This window comes from Mauremys reevesii, linkage group 4, assembly GCF_016161935.1.
Source record: "Mauremys reevesii isolate NIE-2019 linkage group 4, ASM1616193v1, whole genome shotgun sequence".
NCBI lineage: Eukaryota > Metazoa > Chordata > Testudines > Geoemydidae > Mauremys > Mauremys reevesii.
In genome coordinates this window covers 105352153-105365276 of record NC_052626.1, presented here as the reverse complement: position 1 = coordinate 105365276, position 13124 = coordinate 105352153, and the positions used below count along the sequence as shown (strand labels likewise).

At 42.5% G+C, this 13124-nt stretch overlaps 1 protein-coding gene across 1 annotated transcript in view; it reads left to right on the top strand.

Annotated features, from left to right (window-relative positions):
* Positions 1–13124, top strand: part of IGSF22 (immunoglobulin superfamily member 22) — a 197232-nt gene that overhangs the window by 146511 nt on the left and 37597 nt on the right. The window contains 6 exon segments of the mRNA XM_039533179.1: positions 1241–1364; positions 6184–6190; positions 8407–8559; positions 9220–9351; positions 11495–11631; positions 12691–12790. Coding sequence (XP_039389113.1) covers positions 1241–1364; positions 6184–6190; positions 8407–8559; positions 9220–9351; positions 11495–11631; positions 12691–12790 — 653 coding nt within the window.

Below are 13124 nucleotides of genomic sequence, written 5' to 3'. Positions count from 1 at the left end.
TCTTTTATGCTCTGTGGAAAAATACACATTGTTTCAGTTTCTGTATATTTCTTTACTGGGTTTTTTTTATCATCTCTTTCTGCTAGGATATTAGAAATCAACACATGGTTGTATATTCCATGAACTTCCCATTTGAAAGCTTTGGAGGTTTTGCATGCAAGTCATTTCTCTCTGATGACCTTTGGAAACCAACTAGTGATGGAGATTTCTTTGCATTCAGGTCTTCATTTTGCTAGGCTCCTATACTTTTTAAAAGTAATGGTAGATTATTTCCCAGAGTCATCCTGGGCCAGACTCAGCTCTCATTTACACCTAGCATAAATCCAGGGTAATCAGTTTAACTGCACTTTGAATGGCCATCCAATGAAGATAAACAATGTGTGGTCGCTACTTCAGCCACGGCACAAACAAGAGGTCAGGTCTGGATCCTTTGGAATGGAAAGTGCTATATAAATTTAAGGTGGTGGTTGTTGTTACTGTTATGCATTTATTATTTTAGTATTACTTTATGTCAAATAAAATGAAAGAGCTGAATGGTCAGATCATGCTACCTTTACTCATGCTGAGAAGTACCCTGTTCTGTGAGAACTTCCATTGATTTCAGCGGGACTATTCCTTCAGTAAAGTACTACTCCACATGGAAGGATGGCAGAATCTAGAGTTGATTGCTGAATATAAAAGGGTAGATTTTCAAAAAAGCTCAGTACCCATTTTCAAAAGAGCTCTGTTCCCATTTGGAAACTTAAGTGGACAGATTTGTGAACAACAGAGACTGCTAAGTGTTGAGCATTTTTTTTAAAAATCTGGCCTTTTCATTTAGGTTGTTCGATGAGTGCTGAGCTTTTTTGAAAATCAGGTCTCTTATTTAGGTGCCTTAACAGAAGCTCTTGGGTGCTGAATTCTTTTGAAAATCTGACCCCAAATGTTTTATATTTGAAAACAAACAAAATAAAACAGTTAAGTTGAATATAAAAAGGTACCTGAGCTTGGTCAAGATCTTGAAATCACACCCTGATATATCTTGAGAAAAGCTGCAAGAAGCCATCTCTTTGACCTTCAGACAGGTTATTCTTGTTATATAGTCATCCTTGCCCTTAAGATTTTATCATCCTATTCCTCCAAGCATGTGAAACTGCTGAAGTCAGTGTAATGAATGTAACTACATAGCCCACAAGAGGCCAGTATGTATTTAAAGTTTGAACTGCTTAGATCCATATTTGTCCTGTGCTGAGGGACCCAGCTGTCTTCCTGAGACTGCAACTGTCTACAGTGCTTCCCATCAGCCAAAAGATACAGAAGGATCCACTGATGGTCTGAAAACTCATAGTAGGGCTCAACCAGGATCGTGACAGCTTGAAGAAAAGGTAAACTTTACATGAATACATATTGCCTATAATGTTAAATCACTGGATATTCGCTAAGTGTCTTTTCTGTGGGTATCTGGGGTGGAAAAGTGTTCTCTGACATGTTTTTAGCTTTATTTTAATTTTTGTTTTGTTCACTGTTTTGGGGTGGGAGGATTGACAGTTAAAAACCAATGAACCTCATGAAATACCACCTTGAAGCACCATTGCTGGAGGCATTTAAAACTAGTCTTAAAACGCTGTAGAAAATACACTATAGGGAATAATCCTACACTAGCTTGAGGATGGGCTAGACAACCTTTTCCATCTTGATCTTCAGCAACTGGCACAAAATTACCATTCTTCACACCAAATCTTTGTCACGTGTACTTTAATGGTGTTGACCATCCATTTCTCAAGACCCAACTTTACTTGCAGATATTTAATAAGATGCAATCAAAATAAATATGGTGTAGTAATCACACAAGAAAGAACAGGTGAAAATCACCTCTGTGTGGTGGGGTCACCCAATTTATATATGTTCTCTATGATTTATCTCTGCCCCTGAGGGGAAAAGATTTGCCTACACTGTCATTTTGTATTCTTTCTTGCTCAAAGACCTAGGTACAAATTGGACCCTGTTGATGGGCAGCAATATATGACAGTAAATGCCTTATCTTTAAAGTCCAATATTTTGGGCCTTTGAAGGTCATGCTAGTCCCACAGGGAAGCAAGTAATCTCTAATGGTATAAAGCTCTGTGCAAAGTAGCAGACCTTAAGCAATGACATTTTTATGTATAGAAAAGTTGTCGCTGGCCCAGGATTGAAACTTGCTTCTTCTTTGGCTCAGGCAAGGGTAATTTGGAGGGAGAGGCAATTCCACATTTGGGAGGAGAGGAAGAAGCATTTCTGTGGAGGTTGATTTTTAAACAATGGAAACTGTGTGAAGTTGCTTAAGGTTTCGAAATCTTAGAGTAAGTCCCAAGCCGTATGGCTTATGGGGCAGAGGAGCAGGTGAGGTGATCAAAGGAGTGTGATAAATACATTTCTCCCATTAGCACCTGCTTCCAGCATAGGTGCTGACACCTTGAGTGCTCTGGGGCTGTAGCACTCACCAGCCACAGCTGTTGGGCGGCACCCCCCAGTCAGCTGTTTGTAGGCTCAAGGAAGGGGTTGGGGGAAGGCGGAGAGCAGCGGGGGTCTTGGGGAGGGAGCGGAGTGGTGGTGGGTCTCAGGACGGAGTGGGGGTGAAAAAGTAAAAGTCGGCACCTATGGCTTCCAGTGTAAGTCAGAGCAAAATGTGGTTCTTCCCAGTGTGTTTGGTATTAGAAAGAATTTCCCCTCTCCTGTCCTTTGCCCAGTCCCACCCATGACCATCACCTGTGCCAAAAAATATCATATGCCAGGGAGGAAAGGTGAGAGAAGAATCATAGAATCATAGATCAGAAGGGACCAATATGATCATCTAGTCTGACCTCCTGCAAGATGCAGGCCACATTAGCCGATCTCCCCACTCCATTAGCAAGCGACCCCTTGAACAAGAGAGGTGAGGGGAAGGAAGACATTTAAGGTGGTCTGTGAAAGCAGAAATCTTCCTTCACCTCCCTCTTAGCAAGCTTATTGTTTCCAGATAGTCACAACTTTTCCAAATCTTATCAGTAAGATGAAGTCTGAGTGGAACAGAGAAAGCCACAGGGACCAAGGGAACTCTGGGGATGTACCGGGACTGGAACTGTACCTCCTCACCTATCCTCTACCCACAAGGAGCCAAGGGAGACTTCCCTCCAGTACAGGCATAGGGATGCTAAACTGGCCTCCCTTGTACACCCTGGTTTAGGGGACAGGGTGGGAGGGGGCATATCAGTGATAGGATGGGGATTCACTCTTAGCACATGATGCTATGGAGATTTTGGACTGTGAGGCAGCCCATGGGAGGCCGCCATAAATTAGAACACCCCTGGAGAGGCTCTCATTTATGCAGGGAGCCATCTTGTCCCCACTGGCAGCCCAAAATCTCATGCTGTGGTGGGGTATATAAATCCCACACTAGAACTGAAGAGGTTATGGAGCAGTTCTGGTCCCAGCAGGGACCCTGCCCCTTCCCCCCAACCATCAGAGCATGCTCCCACTGGAGGAAGGATCTTAAAGGGAATCAGACAATGGGGGCAGATGGGGGAACAGAATATATATACCCTGACAGCTCCTGACCCAAGCTGCCACAGAAGCCTCCATTGGGGAACAAGGGACTACCAGCAGCGCCCAGCTGGGCTGAAGGATCAGTTACCCTTTTCCCCCGCTGCTACTTTAAGTTGGACTTTGAGCCTGCAGAGGGGTGGATGGTAGAAAGCGGCCCAGCAAGGCAGTCTTGGGGCGCTCCCTGGTGCCTGTCATAGTTTGCTTCTCATAGTGCCCTGGGTCAAAGCCTGGTGGAGTGGAAGGCCTGGACTCCACTTCCAACCCCCCAGATAGGAGCATAAACCTCACTTCCACCCCTCCCAGGTGTAAAGAGAAGATAGACATGCTGAAAGCGTCGTGGCAAGGATAAGCCACCTACGCAGGCCAAGTGATAGAGTGAGGGTCCTTCCCAGTTGTAAGGATGCAAGGCCCTCTACAGTTCACTGGACAATGCTACCCAAAGGGTTTGAATTGATGACCCAGACAGAGGGCTGAGTTGCCGCCCACCAAAAGGTAGGCCATCCCACTACTAGAGGAGTTGCCGTCAGGTGGCATCAGAGACTGAGAGGAGGAAATTTGAGTGCCCAACAACATAACCACTAGGCGATGCCACCGATAAGCCTGGCCTTCGGTCACAACTAGTTGCCTAGAGGCAGCATCAGCGACCGAGAGGAAATTGAGAGCCCAAGACCTCATCGCTAGGCGACATCACCAATAAGCCTGGCCTCTGGTCACACACAGTCATAAAGGTAGCTTAAAGTTCCCCTTCCCCATGGATTGTGCCTTCTGCCCTGCATCCCCTGGAGGTGTAACATAATCTCAACCCACACCAGACCAGGTCCTTGTTACAGGAAAGCTGAGTGAGAGGAGATCAGGTTCCAGATGATGGTTCTCTGCTCTGACATGATTCTTTAATGCCACAAGAGTGTGTCAGGGACTCATGGATCTATGTTCTAGTCTTCATTGTATATCAGTTCCCAAAGTGGACTTTTAGCACTAGGGAAACAAAATGTTAAGGTGTTAACGGTACCCAGTCTTTGAGCAAGCAGAGGGAGAGTCAAGCATCCTTTCCACTCCTACAGTGCACTGGGTGGGCATGACCAATACCCATTGTGATTGCACTAGTGCAAGGGTTACTGGGTTCTAACACTGCTGTTGGTATGAGTATTGCTAGCGGGAGCAGAAAGAGGGTTTGGCCTCCTCCCCCGGCCCTGCTGAGGAGGAAGTGAATACTGCACACTGTTCCAGGGTAGCACAGTGGGTATGCTCCTTTCAGAGGTGATGTGCCTGCCTGAGACACACTGCTTCCTGCAGCTCCACCCAAGGCATATGGACCTGCCTGTCCCCTGCTGCCAGCTGTGGGATGCACCCAGAGTTGAACTTCCTGCTCTGGGCCTTGCTTAGGGAAATTCTGTCCCTCCTTCTCTGATTCACTTTTTAAAATTAGTGGATTAAAAAACTCTGAGTAAAATAGAATGAATAGGCATCAGGGGCCTGCTCCTGCTCCCGTGCACACCAGTGGCAAAGCTCCTATTGACTTTCATGGTGCAAAATGAGGGTGTAAGTGTCTAATTACACAGAACGGTCTTTGTTTCAGTGAGTGGGCTTCAGTGAGATGACTCCGGTTAGTAAGTGCTAGTTACATGAGTGAAGGTTGCAGGGACACACCCTAAAACCTTTTAATAAATGATCAGAGCTAATGCAGTGCAGTATATTTTATGGTCACAGCCAGCTCCTCAGCTGGTGTAAATCGATCTAGCTGAAAACACCAATTACGCTGGTTTACACCAGTTGAGGAGCCAGTCCTCAAACAATAAATAGCTAAAAGCACTCCTAGTGAGGGGAACAGAGAGGAGCACAAGCTCTGGCAACTCATGTGTAAAAGTATGAGAAGTCAGGCCAAGAAAGAATTTGAAGAACAGCTGGCTAAAGACATTAAAAACTAACAACAAGAAAAAAGTAAATATATCAGAAGCAGGAAGCCTGCCAAAGAGTCAGTGGGGCCAGTGGACAATCAAGGTGCTAAAAGAGCACTCAAGGACAAGGCTGTTGTGGAGAAGCTAAATTAATTTTTTGCATCAGTCTTTACTGCAGAGGATGTGACAGAGGACCCCACAGCTGAGCCCTTCTTTTTAGGTGACAAATCTGAGGAACTGTCCCAGACTGAGATGTTAGTAGAGGAGGTTTGGGAACAAACTGATAAATTAAACAGTAATAAGTCACCAGGACCAGATGGTATTCACCCAAGAGCTGTGAAGAAACTCAGATATGAAATTGCCAAACTACTAACTGTGGTATGTAGCCTATTGCTTAAATCAGCCTCTGTACCAGGTGGCTGGAGAGTAGCTCATATAGTGCCTATTTTTAAAAAAGGCTCCAGAGGTGATCCTGGCAATTAAAGACCAATAAGCCTAACTTCAGTACCAGGGAAATTGGTTGTAACTATAGTAAAGTACATAATTATCAGACTCATAAGCACAATATGTTGGGGAAGAGTCAACAGGGCTTTTATCAAGGGAAAACATGCCTCACCAATCTATTAATATTCTTTGAGGGTATCAACAAGCATGTGGACAAGGGTGATCCAGTTAATATATTTCAGGAAGCCTTTGACAAGGTCCCTCACCAAAAGTTCTTAAGCAAAATAAGCAGTTGTGGGATAAGAGGGAAGGTCCTCTCATGGATCAGTAACTGGTTAACAGATAGGAAACAAAGGGTAGGAATGAATGGTCAGTTTTCATAATGGAGAGAGGTAAATAGCAGGGTTCCCCATGGACCTGTACTGTACTGTTCAACATATTCATAAATAATCTGGAAAAAGGGATGAACAGTAAGGTAGCAAAATTTGCAGATGATACTAAATTACTCAAGATAGTTAAGTCCAAAGCCGACGGTGAAGAATTACAAAGGGATCTCACTAAACTGGGTGATGGGCAACAAAATGGCAGGAGAAATTCAGTTTTGATAAGTGCAAAGTAATTCACATTGGAAAACATAATCCCAAATTTAAATACAAAATGATGGGGTCTAAATTAGCTGTTACCGCTCAAGAAAGAAATCATGGAGGATTCCTGGATAGTTCTCTGAAAACATCCGCTCAATGTGCAGCAGCAGTCAAAAAAGTGAACAGAATGTTAGGAACCATTAGAAAAGGGAGAGATGATAGGACAGAAAATATTATGCCACTATATAAATCCATTGTATACCTACACCTTGAATACTGTGTGCAGTTATGATAGCCACAACTCAATGAGGATATATTAGAAATGGAAAAGGTGCAGAGACGGGCAATGAAAATGGTGAGGGGTGTAGAACAGTTTTTGTCTGAGGAGAGATGAAAAAACTGGGACTGTTCAATTTAGAAAAGAGATGAATAAGGAGGGATATGCTAGAGGACTCTAAAATTATGAATGATATGAAGAAAGTGAATAAAGAAGTTGTATTTACCCATTCACGTAACACGAGTACCTGGGGGGGGGTGTCACTTGATGAAATTAATAGGCAGCAGGTTTAAAACAAATGAAAGGAACAACTCACAGTCATCCTGTGGAACTTTTTCCATAGGATGCTGTGAAGACCAAATGTATATCTGGGCAGGGGCGGCTCTAGCCATTTCGCTGCCCCAAGCACGGCGGCATGCCGCAGGGGGCGCTCTGTCGGTCGCTGGTCCCGCGGACGTGCCTGCGGATGCTCCACCGAAGCCGCGGGACCAGCTGACCTTCTGCAGCCACGCCTGCGGGAGGTCCACCGGAGCCACCTGCCGCCCTCCCGGCGACCGGCGGAGCACCCCCCGCGGCATGCCGCCCCAAGCACGCGCTTGGCGTGCTGGGGTCTGGAGCCGCCCCTGTATCTGGGTTAAAAATATAATTAGATAAATTTGTGGAGGATAGGTCCATCAATGGCTATTAGCTAACATGGTCAGAGACGCAACCCCAGGTTCTGGGTGTCCCTAAACCTCCAACTACCACAATGTGGGACTGAACAACAGGGGATGGATCACTCAGAATTGCCCTGTTTTGTTCATTCCCTCTGAAGTATCTGGCAGGGCTTTGGAGCGGAGCCCGGAGCTGGAGCAGACCAGTAGATTTTTGCCCGGAGCTGGAGCGGAGCCAGACTGGAGCAATTCAAAAATTTGATTGTTCCAAATCCCTGGCATCTGGCACTGGTCACTGTCAGAAAGAGAATATTGGGCTAGATCAGTGGCTCTCAATCTTTCCAGACTACTGTACCCCTTTCAGGAGTCTGATTTGTCTTGTGTACCCCAAATTTCACCTCTCTTAAAATCTACTTGCTTACAAAATCAGATATAAAAATACAAAAGTGTCACAGCACGCTATTTCTGAAAAATTGCTGATTTTAATTATAAATTATAAAATAAATCAACTGAAATATTGTACTTTCAATATATAAGTATATAAATATTGTATTTACATATCAGTGTATAGGACATAGAGCAATATAAACAGCTCATTGTACGAAATTTTAATTAGTGCTTTTTATGTAGCCTGTCGTAAAACTAGGCAAATATCTAGCTGAGTTCATGTAGCCCCATGGGTACATATACCCCTGGTTGAGAACCACTGGGCTAGATGGACCATTGGTCTGACCCAGTATAGTCATTCTTACATTCACTAATTTTGATCAAAAAGGCAGCATCTTGGAGCCTTCTGAAATGAATATTTTCAAAATCTTATCCTTTTAGCCCTTGGGTTGATAAGTGCTGAAATTGTTGTTCTGTGATAGTCCACCACAGAACATTATCCTGATTTGCTGAAAAAATACAAGTGCAGAAATGGCACTGGAAGGCCTTATGTCTGAGTGGATCAGCTAGGCATGTTTTTTTTTTATTCTGAATTCCATTCTGTCTCCCCTTTCTCCCCACCAAAGTTCGCACACATACTGAGAGGTGCAGAAATCAAGATATTTTCATCATGGCAACCAGAGTCATGCAAATGGAAACCATGGTCCAGCAACATCACTCCATTAAAGTCTCCAGCTCCCAGATGCAACATATGTCTCAGACCACCAAGATTGTGGGAGGCAAGTATCTTTTCAGTCTCTGGAAGCTGATACAACCTCAAAGGGTGTTGTCATGGCTTTTAGATTATAAATCTGGCTAACATAAAGAGTGGTCTTTCCTTGTAATGCTTGCATTTCTGACTGCATGGAAGAAGATGGTTGATGCAAATCAGTCCATGGACCAGTCTAGATATCACAGGCAAAAAACAGGGCTTAGGAGGCTAAAACCCAGTGCAAAGTCCATGACAACTGCAGTTATTGAAACCTCTTCAAGGGACTTATCTTTTGATAAGCAGGTTTTCTATCTAAAGTACTTAAATAGCCTTCATTTTCATAGTATATGCGTGCCTCACAATAGATGATGTATTTATCTTCACAACAACCCTTGTGAGGTAGGGAAGTGCTATTATACCCATTTTACAGATGGGGAACTTAGTCTCAGAGAGACTAAGTGACTTGTCCAAAGTCACACAGAAAGTCTGTGGTGAAGCAGGATCTCAAGTCTCTCAAGTCCCCAGGCTAGTGCCCTGTGCACTGAGCCATCCTTCTATCAGGGTTTCAGATGATCTAAATAATTTTCAGTATAATTAATGGACATTGGGGAGCCCTTCCCCACAACAAATAAACACCTCAAAAGCCACATTTCTGTTCCTCCTGACTAATATATTTTTCTTCTAATAGAGGCAGTTGTTTCTAGGAAATCTTCTACCACTGTGGAGTCCTTCAGCATGGTGACACGCTCCTTTGAGATCCCTTTAGGAGAAAGCATCCCTGAATTTGTGGAGAAGCCTCATCCACTGACAGCCCCTGAGGGTAAGCAGCACCCCATTCCACTGAAAAGTCACCTCATTACCAGGACACTAAAGATATAATATTTCAAAACAGGTGTCTGAAGTGGACACACCAAACCTGCACATGTGGATGCAAACAGGGCATTGCATGTGCAAAACATGTAGTTGAACACACAAAATGGGTAACTGTTAGGGCTGTCAAGCGATTAAAGAAATTAATCGCGATTAATCGCGTGATTAAAAAATTAATTGCGATTAATCGCACTGTAAACATTAATAAAATACCATTTATTTAAATATTTTTGGATGTTTTCTGCATTTTCAAATAAATTTATTTCAATTACAACACAGAATATGATGTGTACAGTGCTCACTTTATATTTATTTTTCATTACAAGTATTTGCACTGCAAAAAAACAAAAGAAAAAATATTTTTCAGTTCACATAATACAAGTACTGTAATGCAATCACTTTATCATGAAAATTGAACTTACAAATGTAGAATTATGTACAAAAAAAACCTGCATTCAAAAATAAAACAGTGTACAATTTTAGAGGCTACAAGTCCACTCAGTCCTACTTCAGCCAATCACTCAGACAAACAAGTTTGTTTACATTTGCAGGCGATAATGCTGCCTTCTTCTTATTTATAATGTCACCTGAAAGTGAGAACAGGCATTCGCATGGCACTGTTGTAGCCGGCATCACAAGATATTTATGTGCCAGATGCACTAAAGATTCATATGTTCCTTCATGCTTCAACCACCATTCCAGGGGACATGCGTCCATGCTGATGACGGGTTCTGCTCAACAACAGTGCAAAGCAGTGTGGAGCGATGCATGTTCATTTTCATTATCTGAGTCAGATGCCACCATCAGAAGTTTTTTTTTTTTTCCTTTTTTGGTGGTTTGGATTCTGTAGTTTCTGCATCAGAGTGTTGCTCTTTTAAGACTTCTGTTTAGCATATCTGCCACCTAAATACCTTGCAATGCTGGCTACAAAATGCCAAGCAAATGCTTGTTCTCACTTTCTGATGACATTGTAAATAAGAAGAGGGCAGCATTATCTCCTGTAGATGTAAACTAACTTGTTTGTCTCTTAGTGATTGGCTGAAAAAGAAATAGGACTGAGTGGACTTGTAGGCTCTGAAGTTTTACATTGTTTTGTTTTTGAGTGCAGTTATGTAACAAAAAAAATCTACATTTGTAAGTTGCATTTTCACGACAGAGATTGCACTACAGTACTTGTATGAGGTGAATTGAAAAATACTATTTCTTTTGTTTATCATTTTTACAGTGCAAATATTTATAATCAAAAATATACACTTTGATTTCAGTCACAACACAGAATACAATATATATGAAAATGTAGAAAAACATCCAAAATATTTTATACATTTCAGTTGGTATTCTATTGTTTAACAGTGCGATTAAAACTGTAACTATTCGCAGTTAATTTTTTTAATCACCATTAATTTTTTTGAGTCAATCGCTTGAGTTAACTGCGATTAATCAACAGCCCTAGTAACTGTGCATGCAAATACCTGATTTCATTTGCAAATGCCTGCCCTGTGTACTCATCCATTTGGTCAGGTATATATCAACTTTTATTTTTAGGGCCTTGCCCTGCTCACATTGAAGTATATGGCAAAACTCCTGTTGACTTCAAAGGTGCAGATCAGTCCTCAGTGAGAGCCAATTAATCATGCCTGCCTTCCTCAGGCAAACCTCCCATCTGGGGAAGTTTTGCCTAAGTAAGGCCAGCAGAACATGACCCTTGTAAATAAACATGTAAATAAATAAGTTCTCCAGTCATCCATAGTGTCTTCCAGGAAAAGCGGAGTATACAAGATATGAATGTCCAATGTAAAACAGAAAGAAAGACTTTTCAAGTCTTCAGTGCCCAACTTTCACATAAAGGGGACAATCCCATTTTTACGTTTTCCTAAAAGTGCAGATCACTTTTAATGAGCCAGTATAACCCCCAGTATAACTCCACTGGAATCAATATAATTACATTAATCTGACCTTTTCCAAAAAGGAAAAGTGCTTATACTGTTAAGATGACCCCAAGTAATTTAGGTGAATGTAGAGAAACTACATAATGGATAAATGTTGTTCCTTTTCAATTCCTCACTCTAATATTTCTCCTCCTTGAATTTCAGGAGACAAAGCAGTATTTCGAGCTAAAGTGAAAGGTAACCCCAAGCCCAGTGTAACATGGAAAAGAGAAAGTGGGATACCAATAAAAGAAGGTTCAAAAATGTTTTTTGATAGTATCAATAAGGAGTTTGTGCTAAAGGTAATGCATGTCTTTCACTATTTTTGGCTTGTAATTGATTGTGTTATCATTATCTCTATAAAAAAGCACTACAGCATTCTTCAGCAATGGTCTAAGATTCTGTAGTTTGCCATAGTCCTGCTGTAGGATTTGCGGGGATTGCTTTTGATGTATAGATGATGACATTCAGCGCTGTACTGAGCACAGGGCCTTGATCATGAGCACAGACCATTTTCTATGGTACTTATTTGTACAGGGTCTAGCACTCTGGGGCCGTCATTTTTCACTGGGGTTGCCAGGCACTACTGTAATGGAAATGATGGTCCACCGGCATTATTTAGTATCACTTATGTCCCATTTCAGCCCTATTTCGTATTTGAGGTCATTTGCAACAAAAGTTCTGCCCTTATGTCCACCTTCCTGCATGTCTCCCATCACTCTGTTCTTGACCCTATCCTAATTCATGTCATCTTCAAGGCAGTCCTTTATGCTCACCAGCCTGCCAGCTGATGCATCCCAAGCTCCTTCCCTGTACTCCTCCACAAAGCTCCCTCATGAAAACCCATCTATTCCATGGGCCTCAAACCCAGTGCCTGGTAGCTGTCCTGTTCTTTGTTGGATGCTGTCCACGCATGGTTTGGGTTACATTCATCTCTGCGCAGAGGGCCAGCCTAAAGGACAGACCAGGGAAGAAACTCAGCTGTTTTTGCTGATAATATATCCCATTTCAGGGCAAGAATCTCTAAATATAGGGCCTGATCCAAAGCTTATTGGAGTAAATTTAGACTCCCTGCCCCAGATCCTTAAAAGTCATTAGGCACCTAAGCTCCACTGACTTCAGTAGGCTTTGGATCAGGTCTGTAGTGCTTGACCTTAATTTCCTTAATCGCTTGAGTAGGGGGTTGCAGGATTGGGCTCCAAGGTGCTCCCTGAAGGGTTTCTACTGTCAACAGATGATTTCATAAACTAGTGGAAAAATAGGGTTTAAAAATAAATACATAATGGAATTCCTGAGTCCACTTCAATACATTTGAGCCACTAACACATGGACAAAGAGGACGAAAGTGTTTCTTCTTCCAGCTGGAATCCCTCACCGCGGATGATGCTGATAACTACAAGTGCATCGTTTCCAATGACCATGCTGATATTATCTACACTGTGTCCTTGATTGTGACTGAAAGTAAGTGCCTGGGGTCCAGCTTGATTAATAACTAGACAATTAAGAATGAGATTTGGAAGGATCCAATTAGCTCCGTTTAGGAATGTCAGTGAATGATGCTAATGCTTACTTCCAAGTGAGTTTTCACTACCAGGTGAGGAAAAAACTACCCTGGCGTACTACTTTTTATTTGTGCAAGATGTAATGACTGTAATAGTCGAGATTTAGCAATCAAATCAGGATATTTGACATTTTAATATTTCACAGCTTTCTTGCTATCTAATTTCTATCTGTGATACTTATCTCCCCCCTTCCCCATTACCATATTGTCTGAGTGCCTCACAATCTATGGTGC